The sequence below is a fragment of the Monodon monoceros genome, unplaced genomic scaffold, assembly GCF_005190385.1.
Source record: "Monodon monoceros isolate NGI ecotype Baffin Bay Population unplaced genomic scaffold, NGI_Narwhal_1 Super_Scaffold_21, whole genome shotgun sequence".
Classification (NCBI taxonomy): Eukaryota; Metazoa; Chordata; class Mammalia; order Artiodactyla; family Monodontidae; genus Monodon; species Monodon monoceros.
The window spans coordinates 169,819,779-169,845,002 of NW_021703778.1; the positions used below are offsets into that span (position 1 = coordinate 169,819,779).

Genomic DNA, 25,224 nt, shown 5'->3' on the forward strand with positions numbered 1-25,224 from the left:
TTTATGTTTGGTTTTATTTCCATTACTCTAGGAGGTGGATCAAAAAAGATCTTGCTGTGATTTATGTCAAAGAGTGTTTTCCTGTGTTTTCCTCTAAGAGTTTTATAGTGTCTGGTCTTACATTTAGGTCTCAAATCCATTTTGAGTTCATTTTTGTGTATTGTGTTAGGGAGTGTTCTAATTTCATTCTTTTTCATGTAGCTGTCCAGTTTTCCCAGCACCACTTATAGAAGAGACTGCCTTTTCTCCATTGTATATCCTTGCCTCCTTTGTCATAGATTAGTTGACCATAGGTGCGTGGGTTTATCTCTGGGCTTTCTATCGTATTCCATTGATCTATGTTTCTGTTTTTGTGCCAGTACCATATTGTCTTGATTACTGTAGCTTTGTAGTATAGTCTGAAGTCAGGGAGTCTGATTCCTCCAGCTCCGCTTTTTTCCCTCAACACTGCTTTGGCTATTCGGGGTCTTTTGTGTCTCCATACAAATTTTAAGACTTTTTGTTCTAGTTCTGTAAAAACTGCCATTGGTAATTTGATAGGGATTGCATTGAATCTGTAGATTGCTTTGGGTAGTAGAGTCATTTTCACAATATTGATTCTTCCAATCGAAGAACATGGTCTATCTCTCCATCTGTTGGTGTCATCTTTAATTTCTTTCATCAGTGTCTTATAGTTTTCTGCATACAGGTCTTTTGTCTCCCTAGGTAGGTTTATTCCTAGGTATTTTATTCTTTTTGTTGCAATGGTAAATGGGAGTGTTTCCTTAATTTCTCTTTCAGATTTTTCATCATTAGTGTATAGGAATGCAAGAGATTTCTGTGCATTAATTTTGTATCCTGCAACTTTACCAAATTCATTGATTAGCTCTAGTAGTTTTCTGATGGCATTTTTAGGATTCTCTATATATAGTATCATGTCATCTGCAAACAGTGACAGTTTTACTTCTTCTTTTCCAACTTGTATTCCTTTTATTTCTTTTTCTTCTCTGATTGCCATGGTTAGGACTTCTAAAACTATGTTGAATAATAGTGGTGAGAGCGGACATCCTTGTCTTGTTCCTGATCTTAGAGGAAATGCTTTCAGTTTTTCACCATTGAGAATGATGTTTGCTGTGGGTTTGTCGTATATGGCCTTTATTATGTTGAGGTAGGTTCCCTCTATGCACACTTTCTGGAGAGTTTTTATCATAAATGGGTGTTGAATTTTGTCAAAAGCTTTTTCTGCATCTATTGAGATGATCATGTGGTTTTTATTCTTCAATTTGTTACTATGGTGTATCACATTGATTGATTTGTGTATATTGAAGAATCCTTGCATCCCTGGGATAAATCCCACTTGATCATGGTGTATGATCCTTTTAATGTGTTCTTGGATTCTGTTTGCTAGTATTTTGTTGAGGATTTTTGCATCTATATTCATCAGTGATATTGGTCTGTAGTTTTCTTTTTTTTGTAGTATCTTTGTCTGGTTTTGGTATCAGGGTGATGGTGGCCTCATAGAATGAGTTTGGGAGTGTTCCTTCCTCTGCAATGTTTTGGAATAGCTTGAGAAGGATGAGTGTTAGCTCTTCTCTAAATGTTTGATAGAATTCACCTGTGAAGTCATCTGGTCCAGGACTTTTGTTTGTTGGAAGATTTTTAATCACAGCTTCAATATCAGTGCTTGTGATTGGTCTGTTCATATTTTCTATTTCTTCCTGGTTCAGTCTTGGAAGGTTATACCTTTCTAAGAATTTGTCCATTTCTTCCAGGTTGTCCATTTTATTGGCATATAGTTGCTTGTAGTAGTCTCTTAGGATGCTTTGTATTTCTGCGGTGTCTTTTGTAACTTCTCCTTTTTCATTTCTAATTTTATTGATTTGAGTCCTCTCCCTCTTGAGGAGTCTGGCTAATGGTTTATCAATTTTGTTTATCTTCTCAAAGAACCAGCTTTTAGTGTTATTGATCTTTGCTATTGTTTTCTTTGTTTCTATTTCAATTATTTCTGCTCTGATTGTTATGATTTCTTTCCTTCTGCTAACTTTGGGTTTTGTGTGTTCTTCTTTCTCTAGTTCCTTTAGGTGTAAGGTTAGATTGTTTATTTGAGATTTTTCTCGTTTCTTGAGGTAGGCTTGTATAGCTATAAACTTCCCTCTTAGAACTGCTTTTGCTGCATCCCATAGTTTTTGGATCGTCGCGTTTTCATTGTCATTTGTCTCTAGGTATTTTTTTTATTTCCTCTTTGATTTCTTCAGTGATTTCTTGGTTATTTAGTAACATATTGTTTAGCCTCCAGTGTTTGTGTTTTTTAGGTTTTTTTCCCTGTAATTCATTTCTAATCTCATAGTGTTATGGTCAGAAAAGATGCTTGATATGATTTCAATTTTCTTAAATCACTGAGGCTTGATTTGTGACCCAAGATGTGATCTATCCTGGAGAATGTTCTGTGCGCACTTGAGAAGAAAGTGTAATCTGCTGTTTTTGGATGGAATGTCCTATAAATATCAATTAAATCTATCTGGTATATTGTGTCATTTAAAGCTTCTGTTTCCTTATTTATTTTCATTTTTGATGATCTGTCCATTGGTGTAAGTGAGGTGTTAAAGTCCCCCACTATTATTGTGTTACTGTCGATTTCCTCTTTTATAGCTGTGAGCAGTTGCCTTATGTATTGAGGTGCTCCAATGTTGGGTGCATATATATTTATAATTGTTATATCTTCTTCTTGGATTGATCCCTTGATCATTAGGTAGCGTCCTTCCTTGTCTCTTGTAACATTCTTTATTTTAAAGTCTATTTTATCTGATATGAGTATTGATACTCCAGCTTTCTTTTGATTTCCATTGGCATGGAATATCTTTTTCCATCCCCTCACTTTCAGTCTGTATGTGTCCCTAGGTCAGAAGTGGGTCTCTTGTAGACAGCATATATATGCGTCTTGTTTTTGTATCCATTCAGCAAGGCTGTGTCTTTTGGTTGGAGCATTTAATCCATTCACGTTTAAGGTAATTATCAATATGTATGTTCCTATGACCATTTTCTTAATTGTTTTGGGTTTGTTTTTGTAGGTCCTTTTCTTCTCTTGTGTTTCCCACTTAGAGAAGTTCCTTTAGCATTTGTTGTAGAGCTGGTTTGGTGGTGCTGAATTCTCTTAGCTTTTGCTTGTCTGTAAAGCTTTTGATTTCTCCATCGAATCTGAATGAGATCCTTGCCGGGTAGAGTAATCTTGGTTGTAGGTTCTTCCCTTTCATCAATTTAAGTATATCATGCCACTCCCTTCTGGCTTGTAGAGTTTCTGCTGAGAAATCAGCTGTTAACCTTATGGGAGTTCCCTTGTATGCTATTTGTCATTTTTCCCTTGCTGCTTTCAATAATTTTTCTTTGTCTTTAATTTTTGCCAATTTGATTACTATGTGTCTCGGCATGTTTCTCCCTGGGTTTATCCTGTATGGGACTCGCTGCGCTTCCTGGACTTGGGTGGCTATTTCCTTTCCCATGTTAGGGAAGTTTTCGACTGTAATCTCTTCAAATATTTTCTCTGGTCCTTTCTCTGTCTCTTCTCCTTCTGCGACCCCTACAATGCGAATGGTGTTGTGTTTAATGTTGTCCCAGTGGTCTCTTAGGCTGTCTTCATTTCTTTTCATTCTTTTTTCTTTATTCTGTTCTGCAGCAGTGAATTCCACCATTCTGTCTTCCAGGTCACTTATACGTTCTTCTGCCTCAGTTATTCTGCTATTGATCCCTTCTAGTGTAGTTTTTCATTTCAGTTATTGTATTGTTCATCTCTGTTTGTTTGTTCTTTAATTCTTCTACGTCTTTGTTAAACATTTCTTGCATCTTCTCGATCTTTGCCTGCATTCTTTTTACGAGGTCCTGGATCATCTTCACTATCATTATTCTGAATTCTTTTTCTGGAAGGTTGCCTATCTCCACTTCATTTAGTTGTTTTTCTGGGGTTTTATCTTGTTCCTTCATCTGCTACATAGTCCTCTGCCTTTTCATCTTGTCTGTCTTTCTGTGAATGTCAGCACTGAATTCTTAACTTCAAGTCTTCCAATCCATAATCATAGTATATTTCTCCATATATTTAAACCTTCATTTTTTCTCACCAATGTTTTGTAGTTTTTATTGTACAACTCCATCACATTGTTTTTGTTTAGATTTTTCCCTAAGTATTTATATATTTTTATGCTATTGTAAATAGTATTTTTCAATTTCAATTTCTGGTTATACATTGTTAGAATATAGAAATATAGTGGATATTTGTATTTTTACCTTGAATTCTGCAACTGTGGTAAGCTCATTTATTAGTTCTAGTTGCTTTGTTGTAGGTTCTATTTCTGCAAAGATGATCATGTCATCTGTGAATAAAGGCAGCTTTAATTCTTTTCTAATTTGGATGTAATTTCTTCTTTCCTCCTTCCTCCTGTTACCTTATTGCACTGGCTCAAACCTCTAAAACAATGCTGACTTAGAAGTGGTGAGAATGGACATACTTGCCTTTCCAATCTTAGAAAAAAAAAATTTCATTCTTTTTCATAGTTACATATGATGTTAACTGTAGTTTTTTTTGGTAGATGCCCCTACCGGTTTGAGGACATCCCCTTTTATTCCTAGTTTGTTGAGATTTTTTATCATGAATAAACGTTGGATTTTGTCAAATGCCTTTCTCACGTCTATTGAAGGGATAGTGTGGTTTTTCTCTTTTATTTCGTTAATATGGTGGAATTTCTTGATAGATTTTCAAATATTAAAACAACGTTGTATTACTGGGATTAATCTCACTTTATTGTGATACATTATCTTCTTTATATCTTTATGGGATTCTATTAGGTAAAATGTGTTAAGAATTTTTAATGTATGTTCATCAGGGGTATTGATCTATATTTTTCTTATAATATCTTTGTCTGGTTTTGGTATCAGAGTAATTCTGGCCTTATAAGTAATTTGGGAAGTGTTTCTTTCTCTTCAGTTTTCTGGAAGAGTTTGTGCATAATTGATATTATTTATTCCATAAATATTTGCTAGAATCGACTAGTGATGAGACTGGCTTGGCCTGAAATTTTCTTTGCGGGAAGATTTAAAACCTCAAATAAATTTATTTAGTAAATATAAGGTTATTCCAATTTTCTGTTTCTCTTTGAGTGACCTTTAGTAGTTTGTATCCTTCAAGAAATTTATCCATTTCATCAAAGTTATCTCTTTGACATAAAGTTTTTCATACTATTTTAATTATTTAAAAAATATCTGTATAATCTGTAGTGATGTCACCTCATTTCTCTCATTCCTGATATTGGTAATTTGAGTCTTTTCTCTTTTTCCTCTGATCAGTCTGGATAGAGATTTATCAATTTTGTTGATCTTTCTTAAGTATACATTTTTGTATCATTGATTTTTCTCTGTTTCTTTTTTAAAATATATTTATTTATTTATTTTTGGCTGTGTTGCGTCTTTGTTGCTGCACGTGGGCTTTCTCTAGTTGAGGGGAGAGGGGGCTACTCTTCGTTGTGGTTTGTGGGCTTGTCATTGGGTGGCTTCTCTTGTTGCAGAGCATGGGCTGTAGGTGCACGGGCTTCAGTGGTTGTGGCTCGCGGGCTCTAGAGCACAGGCTCAGTAGTTGTGGCGCATGGGCTTTGTTGCTCTGTGGCATGTGGGATCTTCCCGGACCAGGGATTGAACCCATGTCCTCTGCATTAGCAGGCATATTCTTAACCACTGGGCCACCAGGGATGCCCTGATTTTTCTCTATTTCTTTTATTTAAAAAAGTGATCAATTTTTCTTTTAAACGTTTTTTTTTCTGCTTAAAACTTAGGTTTATCTTTTTTTTCCATCATAAAGTAGAAGTTGAGGTCATTATTTTGGGATTTTTATTCTTTTCTATTATAGACGTTCAGTACTTTTAATTTTCCACTAGGTTTTGCAGCTGCATTAGACAACTGTTGATATATTGTTTTTCATTTTCATTCAGTTAAAAATACTTTCTAATTACGTTTTGTATTTCTTCTTGATCCATGGATTATTTAAGAGTGTTTAGATTACAAATACTTGGGAAATTTCTACATACCTGTTAGTGATTTCTAATTTAACTCCATTATGGTCACAAAACATACATTGTATGTTTGAATCCTTTTAAATTTATTGAAATTTTGTTTGATGTCCTATAACATGGTCTATTTTGGTAAATGTTCTGTGTGCATTTGGAAATAATGTATATTCTACTGTGTTGTGTGCAATGTTCTATAAATGTCAATTATCTCAAGTTGGTTAATAGTGTTATTCAAGTATTCAGTATCCTTTCTGATATCTCTGTTTGTTCTGTTAGTTATGAGCACCTAGTTGAAATTTGTGACTATAAGCGTAAATTTGTCTAATATACTTTTTAAGTTCTGTTAGTTTCCCGTCACTTATTTTGAAGCCCTGTTATCAGGTGCATAAACATTTAGGATTGTTATGTTATCCTGATGAATTGATTCTTTTACCATTGTGAAAGACCCTTTTCATCCCTGAAAATATTTTTTACTGTGAAATCTACTTTGTCTGTTACTAACAGGCATTCTTGGTTTATTTTGATTACTGTTAGCATGGTATATCTTTTTCATCTTTTTACCTTAACCTATTTGTGTCTTTATTTTTAAAACATGTTTCTTATAGACAGCATTTAGTTGGGTATTGCTCTTTCATTTTAATTCTATATAACAATCTTTTCCTTTGACTTGTATATTTACCCTGTTTTAATTTAATGTAATTTTTGATATGGCTGGGTTTAAATCTAGCATCTTGCTATTTTTTTTGTTTGTTCCATCTATTCCTTTTTCTCCTTTTTTTGTTTTTATGGTTTCCTTATAGATTAATTTAGCTTTTATTTTGTGATTTTTTTCTTATCTCCTTTGTTGCTTTATTATCTGTGGATTTGTGTTGTGGTTTATTTTTAGTGGTTGCTTTAGAGTTTATAATATATATTTTTATCTCATCAGTCTACCTTCAAGTCTTAACTCTTTTTGTATTGTATGAGAACCTTAGAACAATATACAGATTTTCAATTTTACCCCTCAGGGTCTTTGTGCTTTTTTTGGCATAAATTTTACTTGTACGTATATTACAATCCCCTACAATACATTGTTATTATTTTTGCTAGAAACAGCAAATTGTCTTAAAAATATTTTAATAATAGAAAAGCATTTTTTATTTCCCTTCGTATTTACCATTTTTTGCTGCTTTTCATCCTCTTGTGTAGATTCAAGTCTGGTATAGTTTTCTTTCTGCCTTAAGGACTTAGAATTTTTTGTTTTCAACAGTCATGCATATTTTAAAGAATTTAACTGGAGAAAAATGACCTTTTATATTTGCCCAATTGTATGCCATTTCTGTTGTTCTTCCTTCATTCCCGAAGTTCCAAGTTTTCCTCTGCTATTATTTCTCTTCAACTTGAAGAACTTCCTTTAGCGCTTGTTTTAAATAGAGCAGGTCTCCTGATGACAAATCCTCTTAGTTTTTCTTCATCTGTCAAGGTCTTTATTTCACCTTCATTCCTGAAGGATATTTTTACTGTCTATAAAATTCTGGGTTGACACTCCTTTCTTTCACCATTTTTAGTATGTCCCACTGCCTTTTAACCTCCATAGTTTCTGATGAGAAATCCACAGCATTTAAATTGTCGTTTATATAATGGTTCATTTTTTCCCCGGGTGCTTTCAAGATTTTTTTCTTTGATGTTTTCAGCAGTTGGATTGTGGTGTGTCAGGGCTTGGATTTCTTTGATTTTTACCCTCTTTGTGGCTTGCTGAATCTCTTGACTCTAAATTTATGCCTTTCACCAAATTTGGGCATGTTCAGTCAGTATTTCTTTTCTGCGCTGCTCTGTTTTCCTTCTCCTTCAGGAACTCCATTGACAAAAATATTTAAGCTTCTGATATTATCTCACAGGTTCCTAAGTCTTTGCTTATTTTTTCTTTAGATTGAATTATTTCTATTGATCCTTTTTCAAGTTCACTAAGTCTTTCTTTTGTCACTTCCATTTTGTTATTGTGCTTATCCCATGATTAAAAAATGTTTTCTTCAGTTCTAAAATTTCTACTTAAAAGTATATATATAATTTCTGTTTCTCTGTTGAAATCATCTCTCCATTTATTTCAAGGGTGTTTATCTCATTGATGATTATTATTTAATAGCTGTTTAAATGTGTCTGATAATATGGGTCACACATCTGGGTCACTTCAGGGTTGGCATCTATGGTTTCTCTTTTCTCAAGGGTACTGTTTACATTTTCCTGGTTTTTGTGTGTCAAGTAATTTCAGAATATATCCTGAATATTTTGAACATTATGTTGTAAGATCCTGGGTCCTATTAAAATCCTGTAGAGAATAGTGATTTGTTTGTCTTAACAGGCAACCAAACCTGCTAGATTCATATTGCAAGTTCCTTATCTCCTGTGGTCAGTGGCTCCATTTTCAGTTCTGTATTAAAAACCTTTGTTATGCGGAGCCACTAAAGGGTTAGTTTCAGACTGAGGCAGCAGTTATATGGTACTCCACTTCTCAGAGCTTTAGCTGTGCCCCTTTGGCCATGTTCCATGCACATGTAGCTTAGGGATTGTCCTGGGATGTGTGTCAGTTCATATACAGAAGTAGAGGATTCCCTTCTCAGCTATCTCCTCTTTGGAATTTGACCCACACTGCCTGGCTCCCTGGGCCTCCTTTCCTGGTTCTTCTGCCCAGAGCAATGGAGTTCTTTCAGAATGTTAGCCTTCTCCCTCGTCACACAGTGTCCATAACCGGGATCCCTTTCAAAGCAAATGGGCCAGAGAAGATAGAGGAAAAAATAACATGAATTTCCCTCCCTTTTCCAGTTCTTCTCTTCAGGTTTTTTTCCCTTCTGGTTTTTAGGTATTTGTGCTGTACTGCCAGAGCTGTTGGGATTGGCATCAGGGCAGGGCTAGGAGAGCAAGGAGATATTTTAAAAATTTCACCCGGTACTCTCTGGCCTACAAGGACCCATTTTCTTGTTCCTCTGGCCAGGATGATGGATTTATTTCAGAAGTTTTGCTGTCCATGTCTACTATGTGATTCCTTGATTCAGTCTGTCTGTGGGTCAACATCAGGAGTTAAAAGACAGAAAAACTCCCCCAAACCCCCAAAGTAAAAATGAAAACAAAGAAACAAAAAACTAGAACCTTACCTGTCATACGGGTCTTTCTTCAAATTTTGACTTCCCTCTTCAACCTATCAGCTGTTATTTACTTTTCAAAATCTTCAGGTAGTTGCTTCTTGAATTTCGTCCAGAGTTTTTAGTTGTAATTTATGAAAGAGAGTGAGAGATCATAGTGGGTTTGCTCCATTTTGGTTTAAAACTAGATTTTGTTCATTTTAAAAATTCAGTCTTTTTTCTCTCCAGTATGTTTTGAAATTTTCAATTGCTATGTCCTCTAGTTTCAGTAATGTTCTCTTTTGCAGTGTCTCATCTGATGTTAATCCCATCTAATATAGCTTTTCCTCAAACATTGTGCATTTCATCTTTAGAAATTCAATGAGGGGCTCATACATCCTCCATGTCTCTACTAACCTTGGTCAGTCTTCCTTCTACCTTCTTAAACATATGTTATGTATAGTTGTGATGACCATTGTAATGCCTTGCTCTGTCATCTGTGTCACTTGTGGGTTTAGAGACCAGAATCTAAGTGTTGTGGTTGGTCATTGTTTCTAGACTTCTTCTGTGGACAGAGCTAAGAAATGTTTTTCTTGTTAAGAAAAAAATATATCATTGTTTATGCTGACTTGTCCAATTCAAATTTAGCATTACAGAATTTTTCTTTAGCTTCTTTGTTTTTATATGTTTTTGATCTCTTTTAAACTGAAAAATTTTATTTCTGTCTTCCTTACCACAATTTTTTGGGTGTATGTGGACACTAGCAATGTAATGACTGAAGACAATTGAAGATTTCTCACAGTTCTTTTTGTCCACAAGGTATATCCAATTAGGGTTTACCATCAGATTACTGGTTTTCTGTTCATAATGTATATTCAACTGAGGATCTGCCTTAAACTACTATGCTTTAATGTCTCTTAAAATAAACCCCATTTGTGTGATTAAGCTACCAACTCAATACATGTTTAGTTTCATTTGCTTGATTTTGCTTTCACATTTTAGAGCCTGCTTTTTAAGTTAATTTTGTTGTATAATTTTATAAAATGCATACATGGTTCTGGAGAAGGGATTGGAAAACTACAGCCCATGGGCCCAGTCTGGCCTACGGCCTGTTTTTGTATGGTCCTTGAGTTAAGAATGATTTTTACATTTTTAAATGGCTGTAACACACACACACACACACACACACACACACACACACACACACACAGAAGAGAATGCAACAGTGACTAAATGTAGCTTCCAAACCCTAAAATATTTACTGTCTGCCCCTCTATAGAAAGCCTCTACTTTCTGCCTCTAGCCCTGTCTCCCCCATTCTGTCCTCTCCCCTCTAGAGGCAGTCTGACTGATTTATTTATTTAGTTTCTGGTTTATCTTTCTACTATTTTTATGGAAGCAAACACAAACCTCTCGTATTTACTGTACGCCCTTTTGCTCTCCACCTTGCTTTTGCACTGAGCAGTACCTCCTGGAAGCCAGCCCACAGCAGGCAGGGAGATGGGCCTCACTCTTTTTTACAGCAGCACACATGGTATTCCAGAGTGTGTCTGGACTGATGTCTGTTTAACTGGTCCCTTCTTGTACGTTTGGGTTATTTCTGCTTTTTAATTTTACAAGTAGTGCTGCTTTCAGCGGCCTTGTGCTTATGTTTTCTGGTGTTTGCTGCTGTAACTTCGGGATCAGTTCCTACAAGTTGGTTTGCTGGGTTATGTATATTGCCGAGTAACAAGGCACATGCTGTTTTGCTTGGTGTCACCCAAATTCTCTCCATAGGGACTGTACCATTTTGCATTTCTGTCAGCAGTGTGCAAAGTAAGTAATGCTCAACAGCCACCTAACGGAGTGTGTTGTCAAACTTCTGGCTTTTCTAATCTGACAAGTAAGAAATGATATCTCCATGTAATTTAAAATTTCATTTCTTATGAGCAAGATTGAAGGACCAGTTACATTCCCTCTCATATGAGCTCTCTGTTCACTTCTCTTGCCCATTTTTCTGTAGAGCTCTTGGTCTTTTTCATCGATTTTTAGACCCTGTCTGTGTATTAGGGACAGTGACCTTTGCCTCTAATATAAGTTGCAAATATCTCTCCCATTTGTCTTTTTTATTTTTCATAATTATTTACCTGTCTTTTATGCCGTGCAATAATGTTTATTATTATTATTACTACTACTATTATTTTCATGTAGCCAGATTTATGCATCTTTTCTTTTATTGCTCTGGCCTTGGAGTGATGACCAGGGAAGTTTCCCCTACTCTCAGATTGTAGAAAAATTCAGTCATACTCTCTTTTCATATTTGTATAGTTTCTTTTGTTTTAATATAAATTTCTGTTTTTTTTTAAAAAAATTATCCACAGAGCACTTTTTTTTTTTTTTTTTTTTTGCGGTACGCGGGCCTCTCACTGTTGTGGCCTCTCCCGTTGCGGAGCACAGGCCCCGGACGCACAGGCCCAGCGGCCACGGCTCACGGACCTAGGCGCTCCGCGGCATGTGGGATCCTCCTGGACCGGGGCACGAACCCGTGTCCCCTGCATCGGCAGGCGGACTCCCAACCACAGCGCCACCAGGGAAGCCCCACAGAGCACTTTTGGTGTACACTATCCCATGTGATTGGCTACTTTTACTTGTGTGATTTTAAACCGTAGAAAGGGGCTCTTTACTCACCTCTCCAGTTTGCCATTGTGCAGAGACTCCTCGCATCTTAGAATTTGAAGAGACCAATATATTCAAGGGGAAGGAACTGAAATCTGGGGAGAAGGGACTTGCCCAAGGACCCCCAGCCCCATCCCAGGGACTAGCTCTGGCCGGCCTGGGAAGAGGTTTATGAGCATCTGTTGTGTGTTGGCCTCTTGGCCAGGCCTGTCACCGTCCTTCACGCCCAAGCTCTAGGTCCTGCTCTTAGCCCCACCTTATAGGTGTGGAGACTGAAGCGCTGAGAGGTGAGCTGCCTGCCCAGCGGCGCGCAGCCAGTGATAGGTCATCAGGCTCAGATACCCGGGTGTCTGCCTGAGAGCTTGGCCCTCCCGCCTCTGGATGTCTGGTGGTGGCATGCATGCACTGAGCCCTTCCCTCCCCTCCCCCCTCCACGGTCTTGGAGGTCCTTGGCGGATGAGGTGTCCTTGTCTCCACGCCGAGGGCCATGGAGGGCCCCGTGAATGAACACCATCTCCCAGGGCGCCTACTGGAGCCGGTGGCAGCAGGTCCACGTGCATTGCCTCAGCCCCAAGGGCCCGCCTGTTACTGGCAGCCAGAGGCCTTTCAAGTTGTCCTTTCGTTCGTCCGTCCATTTGTTTATCTGCTCATTCACTTATCCAGCCCTTAATTCAGCACAACTTACTGATGTCTGCAGTGTGCAGACCCAGTCCTGGCCAAGGGTGTCCCAGAAATGTGACAGGCGTCTGTCCCCAGGAACTCACAGTCCTGTAGGGCGGGCAGGTGGCCTCGGCCATCCTGGGGGGCCCAGAGCAGTGTCTCCCTCACTTTCCCTCCAGGCTTGGGTGCAGAGGACTGGCCGGGGTGGAGGGGAGGGGGGAGCTGGGCCCCCAGCCTCCCTCTTTCTGGGGTCCAGCAGCACATAGACGCGAGAGGCTGGCTTGTTGTCCAGTCCAGGCCCCTGGTGGTGATGACTCAAAACCAGCCGCGGAGCCTGCCCCCCAACCCCGCCCACCTCGGAAGTGGCACGGCCCGGGGAAGGGAAAGGTGAGCCTTCGGAGGTCTGTTTGGTGGGCCAAGCAGACAAGATTTTAAGGATATTAGGTGATTTTCATCACACCTGAATGTGTCTTGATCACGTCTTCCATTTTTCCCAAAGCCGGAGACTTTTGGCCAAGTGTCTACAACTGTCTGCCGACAGAGGCCCAGGTTGCCAGAAGGGTCTGAGTGAGGTTCCCTGTGGATCCAGCTAGTTAGGCCCTGTAGCGCTGTCCCACGCCCCTGGGATGGGACGTACCAGCTGTCGGTGTAATTAAGGTTGCCATAAAACCCACCAGCTAGACACACAAATGGCTCCTCTGCTCTTTCCCGGGGCAGCAGCAGTTGTGAAGGCAAGTAAATCATGTTCAGCGGCAATCACTTCAAAGGTCAGCCTTCCAGTTACAGCAGCGCTGTTGGCAGGGATCGCCCGTAACACGGCTTGTTTCCTGGCCATTCGATTTTACGACGCCCTAATGAATTGGGCCATTTCCATCCATTCTCAGGAAGTGTACAGAACGAGGGTTTTCATTCTCCTGGAAAAGGCAGGTGGTGTGTCGGTGGGCACGTGGGTGGTTCTGCCGGGGACAGGCCGAGGACCCCTGGCACATTGCTTCTCTGGGCCTTCGCACCGCCCTCTGGGAGCAGCTTCCTCCTGCTGCCATCAGGAGATGATTTCTGTGAAACCCCCGGCCTGTGGCTGGAACTCAACGGGCCCTCCTCTTCCTCCAGGCTTTCCTGGGTCAGTGTGTTTCCCGAGTGCGTGTGGGGATCCAGGTGCCGCCGCTGGAGAGGGGCTCAGGTGCCCACGGATGTCACGGTCCTGCCCATCGGCAGCCACTCCCTATGGGCTCTTGGGGCTGTGTCCCCGCCGCCCAGGAGGAGACGCGCCTCGGTGCACAGGCCACATCTAGGGACGTGAGTTGGGCCGGACTTACCCCTCTCCCGGCACCTGCTGCCCTGCCACCCTTGATTCCCTGCTCCTCGCCTGGACTGTGGTGATGGGGAGGGCGTCGGGAAAGGCAGCAGGAAGGCCTTCAGGCCCCATGTGGCCTTGGCAGATGGAGGCCTGGGGCTGCTGGTGGAGAGGGTGGTTTAAGTCAGAGGTGACCGTGGCGCTGGGGATGGGAGGTGGGGATGGATCTGGAGCCATGACGACGGGCCTTGCTCCCTCCCCTCCCTTCTCTTCCCACCAGAGCAGATTCCAAACCCTGCCCTGGGACGGCGCTGTTCTTTGAGTCGGGATGTTGTGCACGTCTCAGAGCACGTGTTGGGGACTCTAGTGGTCCACGTCCCCTCCCAGGCCCTAGACCGCTGCCCCAGCTCCAGGCTGGGCAGGCCAGAGCATCTGCCAGCAGCACGGCTCCTATGCCCCTCCTGGCGGGGGCTCTGGAGCTTTCCTTCCAGCCCACACTCCAGGAGACTCATGGCTACCTGGGAGGGCAAAGCGGGCATGTGGGATCCTGGTGCACAGAGTGGGAGAGGAAGGGAGGGAGGAAGGTGGGCAGTTCCACAGGCTGGCCAGTGTTCAGAGGCCTGCAGGACTGCCCTCACTTTTCTACCCCTGGACTACTCCTCAGGCTCCAGGGGGCCCACCCTGAAATCGCCCTAGCTGAGGGCTGCTTCTGAAGAGGCTCAGAGAAGGTAATCGTTTGTTCCCCACCCTCCCCCAGGAATTTGCCCCAGCGTTTACTGAGGCAGGACTTGGCCAGCAGGAGACGGGGATGTGGGCCCCAGAGAAGCACCACACCCTGGCCCTGCACCCTGGAGTAAATCCCTACATCTCTCTGAGCCTCAGTGTTCCTCATCTGGAGAATGGGTCTCAAAATACCCCTCTGTCTAAATTGGATTTATGGAGTGCTGCATTTAATGTGAATTTGACTTATATATATTTGAAAGAGGATGATAGAAAATCTATGTCTGAAACATTTTGAAAGTTTGTAAACTCCAGTTTTTATTTTATTTATTTTTTTAGATATTTACTGTTTAAAATTATGTTTATTTATTTATCTTTGGCTGCTTTGGGTCTTCGTTGCTGCGCGTGGGCTTTCTCTAGTTGTGGTGAGCGGGGGCTACTCTTCCTTGGTGTGCGCGGGCTTCTCACTGCGGTGGCTTCTCTTGCTGCAGAGCACGGGCTCTAGGTGCCGCAGGCTTCAGTAGCTGTGGCGTACGGGCTGAGTTGTCCTGCGGCGTGTGGGATCTTCAGGGACCAGGGCTCAAACCCATGTACCCTGTCTTTGCAGGCGGATTCTTAACCACTGCGCCACCAGGGAATCCCTAAACTCCAGTTTTTAAGTAAGTGTGAAGACAGCTCGTTTCACGGCCGGCTGCCGAGGTGCCGGAGAGCTGTGTTTATGCTGTGGCCACATGGTGGCGCCCTGGGAGCTGGTAAACAGGCCGCCAGACCTGGCAGGCGGGCCCAAGGCACTGTGCCCGCGGCCTGTTGCTCACTATTGCAATTTAAAGTCGTGTTGCCCAGGAGTTTACTGCATGGAGGTACGTGTTAGTCCGGGTGCTGGGACCTCCACCCTGCCCCTGCCCAGCCCAGTTGCTGTAGGCTGGAAGGTTCATGTGAGAAAACGCCCTGAAGGAAGCGGAACAGCAGCTTGCCGCTTAATTGTGTTAGTTTAGAGACAGGAGGCTGTGGAATGTTGGTGATGACGTAAGAAAGAAAGAGTGTCTTTAAAGCTAACTTACAGGCTGCGGTTCTGGCTCCGTGGGCTCGAGAACACTGGCTCCCACGATGCACTTATCACTCCAGGGACGTTAGGCTGAGGCTTTGAAAGCTGTGAATTACGTGACCTCTTCAGAAGCAAGACCCTCGCACACAGTATGGCCCTGGTATTGATGGGCATCACTGGTGCCTTTAGGTGCCCTTGGCTAGGCGTGGGCCCTTCCCTAAGCTCTCCTTCGCTGGGCCCCCGCTGCTCTCCAGGGGACCAGTCTGACTGGGGAGATCTTCATGCCTCCCTGCACCCATGCGCCAGTGGGTGTGGGGAGGGGACGCAGAGGACTGCCCACTGTGGAGGTATCACGGGGCAGGTCCTGAGGTCACCCCGCAGCAGCCCCACCTCCACGCTTGGGCTCCTCAGCCTGGGGGCGCATTTTCCAGCACCAGCCTCTCCAAACTCTCCAGCCCTCGGGGCACTCAGCGGCCCTCCTTGTCCCTGTCTGTGGCACCCGCCCTGTACCCCTGGGGCCCACCGGCATGACGGGTGCCCATTCTTGCAGGTGGTGAGAAGCTACAAGGCCACCGTCCAGCAGACCCTGGACATCCTCTTTCTCCGGGAAGGCTCCGAGTTTCTGAGCAGCACAGATGCTTCGAGCCGGGACTCTGCCGACCGCACCATTATTGCCTGGGATTTCCGGAGCTCCGCCAAAATCTCCAACCAGATTTTCCACGTGAGAAACCCTGTTTGGCATTGCTTCCAGTTTCAGGGTGCATCCGTGTAGTCCCAGGCTGTCCGGGGCCCCAGGGCACTTCTGCGGAGATGGTTCGGCAGACAGGACCTTTGGAGACAGATGGGCTGCCTGAAATCTGTAGGGTCGGGGAAGGCAAAATGCAGGTCCAGGCCTGTCCAGAGAACCTTCCACTGGCTCCCAGATCGGAGTGACTCCCTAACGGTCCTCTCACTCATCCTCCGTCCAGCACAGCCTGGCCCCGGGGTAAGCGTGTGGAGGGGCGGCCCTGTCCAGATCCACGGGAACGCGGATGCACCCCCGAGACACCCCTACCCTCCCTCCGCCACCCCAGCCAGCCTTCAGGGTTCCACCTTGCCCTGGCTCAGTGGTTTTGGCAGGGGCTGTGACTCAAGGGTTCAAGCAGGGACCCCAAAGGTAGACCACCTGCATTAAAATCCTGCATTCACCACTTATAGGCAGAGGGCCTGGGCCCATTATTTACCCTCTTTGATTCTCATTTTTCTCTTCGTAAACTGAGGGTGAGAAAGTTTCTTGCCTCACAGAGTGGCTTTGAGAATTTAAAGACATAAGTACTTATGAAGAATCTAGCACAGTGCCAGGCACAGGGAGTTCTCCATAAAATGCACTACCTGTCATCACTCCCACCTCTATTACCATCACCACTATCATCACCATCACCTTTAGTACCATCACCATCTCCACACATCACCGCCATCACCGCCATCACCGCCATCACTGCCATCACCGCACATCACCGCACATCACCGCCATCACCGCCATCACCACACATCACCACACATCACCGCCATCACCGCCATCACCACACATCACCACACATCACCGCCATCACCGCTATCACCGCCATCACCACCCACCATCATCTTTTAAGATTTCAAATTAGCTATGGCTAATCTCTTTGGTGCTGCCACCCTGAATTTAAAAATATATGTCAGGCGTATATATACACCATCTTCCCCTCCCTGCTTTCTCCCTTGTTCTTAGAGGATTCTAAGTGACCCTGAGCCAACCTGCCTCTAGACCTTCACTTCAGGGTTCTAGTGCAACCCACCGAGAACGATAAGCCCTGGGAGGGCCCGGACGGGCATGTCTAGCCACTGGGGCATCCTGCCTCTGACGGCCCTGCAGAGACCAGGGAAGCAAGTGAGGTAGAGAAAGTGCTGTGTGCCTGAGCCCCCAGCCCTCCTAGGGTCACACCTCGTCACCTTCTGTGCAGGCAAGCAGGCACTCTGCCCGGTAGCGTCACGCCAGGGGCTCGTTGTCAGGTTACATGTGCCTCCTCTGCCCGGTAGCGTCACGCCAGGAGCTCGTTATCGGGCCACCGTGTGCCTCTGACAACACGTTCGTCTGCAGCCACGGTTCCAGCTGCTCCTGACGCCACCCTCTGAATTGGGGCTCAGTTAGAGGCTGTGGCTTCAGGACATCACCTAGAACACGGAACACGTACAATGGAGAAGGGAGCTTCTATGGGTGTTTCTGTGTGCCCGAGCCTGTTCAACAGTGAGATTTCCCCTCCTGTTTGGAACCCCTTGTGCAGGCATTTACCTCCCCGCTTGGCCAGTCACCTTCTCACTTACTATGTGTTCTGGCTGCGCGGGACCCTGGGCTGGGCCGGGGGTGGGGAGATGGGCATGTGGATTCATTTTCTATCGCTGTGTGACAAATTACAAATTACCATAAACCTGGTGGCTTAAATCAACAGAAACGTATTCTTTCAGTGACGGAGGCCAGAAATTTGTAAAAAGTATCACGGGGCTGAAATCAAGATGTTGTCAGGGCCCGCTCCCCTTGGAGGCTCGGGGGAGCACCTGTCCCTTGCTTCTTCCAGCTTCTGGTGATACTGGCTTGTGGCTGCATCACTCCAGTCTCCGTGCCAGCATCTTCAGGTCTCTCTCTGCTCCGTCTTCACATCGCCTCCTCTGTGTGTCTGATCTCCTTTGCTTCCCTTTTATAAGGGTGCATGTGATTGCATTTAGGGCAGTAATACACGATAATCTCATCTCAAGATCCTTAATTATATCTGCAAGCTCCCGCCGCCTTTTTTTTTTTTTTTTTTTTTTTGACATATAAGGTGACATTCACAGGTCCCAGGAATTAGGACATGGAAGTATTTGGTGGGACATTTTTCAGTCTACTCCAAAGGCCATGAGCCGAGGAGTGCAGGGGGCCCCTAGAAGCCAGAAAAGACAAGGGAACAGATTCCCCCCTAAAGACTCCAGAAGGAACAAAGCCCTGCTGGCATCTTGAGTTCAGTTAGCCCAGAGAGACCGTTTCGGACTTCTGACCCCCAGAACTGTAAGATAATAAATGTGTGTTGCTTTAAGCCACGAAGTTGGAGGCATTTTGTTACAGCAGCAGCAGGAAACTCACACAGACCCCTAAGCCAAGGTCTGGGCAGGGGGCCCGAGGCCCCACGGGCAGAGTTTGGGGGGTGAGTCTGTCAGAGGCAGAAGGCCAGTTGGGAGCCTCCTCCGCCCTCTCTGTGGCCCTGCTGTTTCTCAGGAGAGGTACACCTGCCCCAGCCTCACCTTGCACCCGAGGGAGCCTGTGTTCCTGGCGCAGACCAACGGCAACTACCTGGCCCTCTTCTCTGCTGTGTGGCCCTACCGGATGAGCAGAAGGCGGCGCTACGAAGGCCACAAGGTACCTCGTCCCTGTCCCCCAGGTGGAAAATTGTCCCACTGACAACGCCAGCAAGGGGCTTGCGGCCCCTGAGGGCAGGGACCCTCTGCCCAGGCAATTCGTGTTTTCTCTTTCCCGGGTGACCCCATGCCATGTGGCCTGGTGTCCACTCGAGGCCCCGGGCCACATCTGGGCAGGGACAGTTTCATTGATCTGTCAGCTCACGTGGACAGGTCACGGGGCTTGGGGAGGGGCGCAGGACGGAACGGGAGTGGGGCTGTTTCTCCATCTGCCCCCTTTCCCTGCTGAGGGTTGCCTCATGGGGCAGAGCCAGTGGGGACCCAGCGCCTGGCGCGGAGGCCAGACGCCATCAGCTGTCCTAGAGCTGGGCTGTCTGGATTACACTAAACCAGCCTTGTGACACAGGCCGAGGCCGGGGCCCCGGCCTCAGGGCAGGAGCTCGGCCGCTGGGTGTGAGGCCCAGCCCTGCTCCTGGCCACCTCTGGGCCCCAGTCCGCTCCCCTGTGGGAGGGGCAGGGGAGGCCATGCGCCCTGTGCCGCATGGCCTGCTCACCCCGGGTCACCTTCTGCAGGTGGAAGGCTACTCGGTGGGCTGTGAGTGCTCTCCAGATGGTGACCTGCTGCTGACGGGCAGTGCCGACGGCCGGGTCCTCGTGTACAGCTTCCGCACCGCCAGCCGCGCCCGCACGCTGCACGGGCACACGCAGGCCTGTGTGGGCACCACCTTCCACCCCGTGCTGCCCTCCATCCTCGCCACCTGCTCCTGGGAGGGCGACGTTAAGATCTGGCACTGAGCCTCCCAGCACGAAACCTTCCAGACACCGGCCGGGGTGGGTGGGTGTGTGTGATGAGGAGGCTCTGAGGTTGGCTTCGGGGTCAGGCTCGGGTGGCCGCTGCCTTCTCCACCCTCTGAGCCTCAGCGTCCTCATCTGTAAAATGGGGACAAACACCCGTGTGCCTCGGGGTTCTGAGGACTGCGTGAGCGAAAGCGCCTGGCACGGTGCTGGTGACGCTCAATAAACGTGAGTGTTTTGCTCTTTCTTAGGTTATTTCAGCGACAAATATGTATCGGCTCCCCACTCGCAGGCCTGCTGGAGTTTGGAGACAAAACCTGGGGTGGGAGCTGGAGGGGGGGCAGCCCCCGGGGGCGCTGGGTCCAGGTCTGCCCGCCCCCGGTCTCACAGGGCCTGCTCAGGCGCGGGCCGCCCTCTCCCTCCCCCGAAGCGTGGCCAGCGGGGTCCCCGGGTTTGCCCGAGCCCTGGGCCATCTGCACTCCTCCTTGCCCACTGCCTGTCAGGTGTGCACGCTGCCCACGGGAGTGCGTCTGCCCCGGGGGAGGGATCAATGTGGAGAAGCAAAGGGCCCTTGAGGAGCCTCAAGGAGCCCTAAGCCCCCAGGAGCCCAGAGATCCGCTGATGGGTGAGGGTGGGGACCAAAGGTGCACGTCTCAGGACCGGGGCATCCCTGAAGCCTTGGAAGTCTCCCTGGAGGGGGCAGACCATGAGCCTGTGAGGAGGGTGTCCCCGGCAGGGGGTCAGTGAGAAAACACAGGGGACCTGAGGAGGACGCCACAGGAGCAGGTGGTGGCCAGCCTGACCTCTCCAGAGCCTGGGCTCCAGGCCCGGCTCTGCTGTCAGTGTAGCCGAGACCAAGTCATATTTCCTCTCGGAGCCTCAGCCCCTCTGTAAAGTGGTATCAGAATCACCAGCCTGCAGGCTTGCTGTGAGGGCCCAAGAAGGTCAAGTGTGTGGTGGGTGTCAGCACCCTGGGAGCTCCAGTCTGGGGAGGGGGACTGGGCAGATTGGGAGGGGCTCTGGGGCTTGCTGGGGCTGGCGGCAGACATTTATTTCAGTGTGTCTAACTCACCCCCGGGCCCTTGGGAATCTTGGGGTCCACAAGCAGGGCATCCCAAGCAGAGGGAAGGGCAGTGCAAAGGCCCTGAGGCGGGACTCATCCTGAGGGCCGACCCCTTTTCTGTCCTTCGTCCCCGTCCCCTGCAGTCAGCACGAAGCCTGGCCTGCAGTGGGTGTTGAGTGGATGCTGTGCCCCCGAGCTGGGCTGGAGAGGCCAGGGCCAAGCGCGTGGGTGGGTGGCGAGCACGGGATCCCGGGTGTCCCTCACACCAGGGAGGTGAAGAATGGCTCAAGAATGGCTTCTTTGGTGGAGGGAAAGATAACTGCACCCCATGCTCAGCCCTGGCAGAAGTGGAGGCCCGCACGGGGGGCTGCCCCAGCCTGAGCAGAGGGGAGGCTGACTGTGCACCCACTCAGAGCCTGGGCAGGCAGTGGACACTCCTGCCTTGCCCCTCACGCCCCCAGGTGGCTTCGCCTGCTCTGAGTGGGGAGCTCTGTGACCTGTGAAGCCCGCCCTGGGGTCACTTCCTCTGTGAAGCCTTCCCAGGTTACAGCTGCCTCCCGCCGCCCCCTGTGCTGGGCCCCTCTTCCCCCCTCACCCCACTCCTTCAGGGCTCCGAGTGTAACAGGCGCCCTGAGCCCCGTCCCCTCCTGACGCTGCCTCCCAGCGTGCGTGCTCAGTGCAGTGCAAACTTCCCGGGCTCGCAGGGCCCTGCTCCCGGCTGCATCCCTGGCCCCTGCATGCGGGAGGCATTCTGTGAATAACTGCAGGTAAGACCTGCCCGCAGGATGTGGGCTTTGGGATCAGACGGCCGTGGACTTCAACCCCGTCACCCCCTTTCGCTATTGTGCGGTCACAGCCAGTGCTGAACTGCCCCGTGCCTCAGTGTCTCCTACTGTAAACGAGAACTCACAGTACCCAGCTTGTGGGGATTCATGAGGTTGGGTGCGATAGCTCTCGGCAGGATGTGTATGCGGCAGGCGTTCAGGAGCCAGCGGTGGGAGTACCAGTATTAGCGATAATATTAGCATCAGTGTCAGCCCAGCCACTGGTGCAGGAGTTGAGCCAGCTCAGGCCAGAGGGCGCGGTTGGGTTCATCCTCAGACCTGGTCTGGCGAGGCCCCCTCTGGCCAGCTCTGGCTCACTCTCACGGCAGAAGCCCCCAGTGAGCTACTCCCACTTGACAAGCCTCAGGGAAGGCCTCTGACTGGCTGGCTTGTGTCACATGCCCGCCCCAGACCAGGGGTCCCTGGCCAGGCATAGCTGCCACTATGCAGCTGGAGGGGAGAGTGACGGGACCCCCACAGTACTGTCATGAGGGTGTGTCCCCCCAGGTCCAGCCTGAACAGCCCCTTGGCAGGCATTTGTCGGATGGATTGACCACGTGTGAATGAACCCAGACACAGGCCGGGAGGGGAGGCTGTGCTCGTCTGGGGCGTAGCGGGGCCTGGCCTTCCCAGGTGCCTCTCGCCCGCCTCTCCTGCCCCCACCTTGCATCCAGCCCCAGATCCTGGGGTCCAGACATCCTGCTTTCTAGCCCAGCCCGAAGCGGGCGTTTTTCTGCCTTCCTTGATGTGGAGTGTGTACTGAGTGAGAATTTCATCGCGTGGTTTGCTGACTGCTCTCCCCACTGTGATACGTCAATACGACCACTCCTTTGTTTAATGAGCATCAGTTACACACGTACTCAACTGGCTTTGGCGTGGCTGCTGGGGTGTGGCCAGCGGACGACCTCCCTGTCCACCGAACTGCCCGGCCCCTCCCCTGTGCTGAGCCCACACCCCGGCTACCTGCAGCCCTGTGGGATTTGGGGCTAGGACACCATGGGTCCCAGACCCATCACCTGCTTGCATGGGGACTTTGTGGGCTGGTACCCTTTCGACTTCTCTTGGGGCAAACACCAGCCAAATCTCTGTCCTTGGAGGCCGTTTCTTTACCACACTGGTCACCTTGCGCCAGCCGAAGCTCTGACCCCCCTGGGACAGGGATATCCGGGTATCCCCAGACACCACTGCAGCTGCTTCTTAGCACCCCTCCCCTGTGGATTTGATTTCTTAACTGCGTGCCCTGCAAGCCCTACCCCTTCTTAGGTTATTGTACTGGGAAGAATGGCAGGTGCTCTCCGTACCCTGATCCTCTGCAAGGCGTCTAGGAGTTCACCATTTGCAATTTTAAAATAAGAGAGCTAAATTTAGAAAGTATGGAGCAGGAAAGAAAAAGGAGTGTGGGCTGCCCCTCCACCCACCTTCCTGGGGCTGAGTGCCTACCTTCGCCTCACCCATGAATCTGAAATACAGATCTGAAGCCGTCGTGGGAGAAGAACGCTTTCATGTTGAGATGCCAGCGTGGCTGTGTCTGTTGCTGAGTGAGGCTGATGCTCGCAGCCCCCGTGAGGTGGCTGTGAGCCCCACCGTCCCGGTGGGCAGAGGGACAGGCCCGGGAAGCCTGCGCTCCTCCCCTCCCTCGGGACCCATCTCTGGCCCAGCCTGGGGCTCTCCATGCAGTGGGACAGCCACCAGTCTCGAGGGCCCCTGGGAATCTCACGAGTCAGAGTCCTCAGGCTCCAGAAGGGGAAACTGGCCCAGAGGGCGCAGGACTTGCCCAAGGTCACACAGCCCTGCACTGCCTGCTGTGGGTTGAGAAGAAACATGGACAGAAGGGTCGGTGGACGGTGGGTGCACAGCCAGGGTCCTGTTGGGAGTGAGACAGGACCGGAGTGGAGCGAGGAGGTGCTTGGTGAAGGAGGGAAGGAGGGAAGCCCATCCCGGCTGTGGCTGGCTTCAGAGGCCATGGCAGGACAGCTCTGTGAGGCCTGTTGGCCACCTGCAGGGACGAGCAGTCAGACTCTGAAGTGACCATGTAGGGGCCCGCCCTTCTGGGCCCAGACTGCAAAGTCCTCGGGGTTCCCAGCCCTGCTGTCCAGTCTCACAGCCCACGTGGTGCTGGCGAGGCTCAGGGCCCCTCTGGGAGCGTCTCTGAGCGAGAGCCTGCTGGGTGCCAGGGGCCATGTGTTTTCCCCTCCACCCACTCATTTGCCCCCCAGTTCGGTGAGGGTTGCTTCCCCACCTGCCCACAGGGAAACCGGGCCCCACACAGGGGAGCTGACTCCGGAGCCTCTCCACAGCCCCTCCCCCGCCAGCAGGCTGCTTCCTGGGGCGCATCTGCTCCTGGGGGTGGGCAGCCGGGCCTGCAGTGGCAGGTCAGGTGCAGGCACCCTGGAGCTACACGAAGCTGGGTGGGCCGGAGAACTTCAGGCGTGCACCTGGGCCGAGGTGGTCCCCTCCCAGTGGGAAGTGCCCAGCCCCTGGAAGAAGCAGACATAAAGCCCCCTGGAGGAGGGGCCCTCCATCCTAGGCCTTGCAGAACGTCCACAAGTACTTTCTCAAGGGCATCAATGAGCATGCTCAAAGACAACCAGGCACACAAAGAAACAAGGCGACATGGGCAGGAACCAAGATAAACAGGTCTACGCAGACCCCACCTGATGGACGTGTCAGGCCCAGACAGTGAGCCAGCTGTGCCCGCTCTGTTTAAGGAAACAAAAGACAAGCTTGGAAATATCTCCAGGGAATAGGAAACTATTAGAAAGTGGCATAGTGGGTTTGTAGAATAACCAGACAGAACTTCTAGAAATGGAAAACATTAATAACTAAAACTAAAAACTTGGTGGCTGTGTTTGGCAGCTGAATGGACGCAGCAGAAGAGAATTAGTGACCTGGAAGAATGCAGGTTGAGCATGGTGACACCAAGGTGTGGGTCTTAAGGAGGCAGGGACACAGAGGGAGAGGACACAGAGGTTCTGATGGCAGTCCCAGGAGGAGGGAAGGGTGGAGAAATAGTTTAAGAAGTAGCTGAGGATTTTCCTCAACTACTGAGATACACCAATCCACAGATACAAGACTCCCTGTGAATTCCCAACAAGGAGAAATCCACAGCGAGACACACCTCAGGGAAATTGCAGAAAACCAAGGGGAAGATCTCCCACAGCTGGAGAGAAAAAGACAGATTAGCACTAAAGGAACAACTCCTGGGAAGGGGGGGGACTGATGGCGAGTCCCACCCCAGCAGGAAGCCAGGGGACATCTCTGTGCACTGAGGGTAAGAGACCCCCGCTGACATTCTCCCCAGTGAGACTATCCTTCAGAAATGGGGCAAAGACATCTTCAGAGCAAAAAAAAAAAAAAAAACCCAGAAGAGTTTGTCACCAGCAGAGCCGAACTAAAGGACGTCCTAAGGAAGCTTGAGGCAGAAGCAAAGTCTATAAGGAACATTGTATGAAATGGCAATAACAACGTTTAGTGGGTTGAGACGATGGAAGAATTCAAACACTGGACGACACGGTGCCAGGGCGGGGGAGGAGTGTTATCATCAGGCTGCCCTGGCCTCAGAGAGGGGAGGACGGGGGGAGACACCCAGGGCCACACGTCCTGAGATCAAAAGGCAGGGGGGAGAAGAAACTACCCAAACCCAAA

General features: G+C 48.0%; 1 protein-coding gene across 2 annotated transcripts in view; it reads left to right on the plus strand.

Annotated features, from left to right (window-relative positions):
* Positions 1 to 20,337, plus strand: part of WDR25 (WD repeat domain 25) — a 144,478-nt gene extending 124,141 nt beyond the window's left edge. The window contains exons 5-7 of one of the 2 annotated variants that reach the window (XM_029236563.1): positions 16,046 to 16,216; positions 18,758 to 18,898; positions 19,471 to 20,337. In XM_029236563.1, the coding sequence (XP_029092396.1) occupies positions 16,046 to 16,216; positions 18,758 to 18,898; positions 19,471 to 19,692 (534 nt within the window). In that variant the 3' untranslated portion in view covers positions 19,693 to 20,337. Of the gene's footprint in view, positions 1 to 13,546; positions 14,786 to 16,045; positions 16,217 to 18,757; positions 18,899 to 19,470 lie in introns of those variants that run through there. The other variant, XM_029236564.1, reaches the window with a different exon arrangement.
* Positions 20,338 to 25,224: the final 4,887 nt, after the last annotated feature.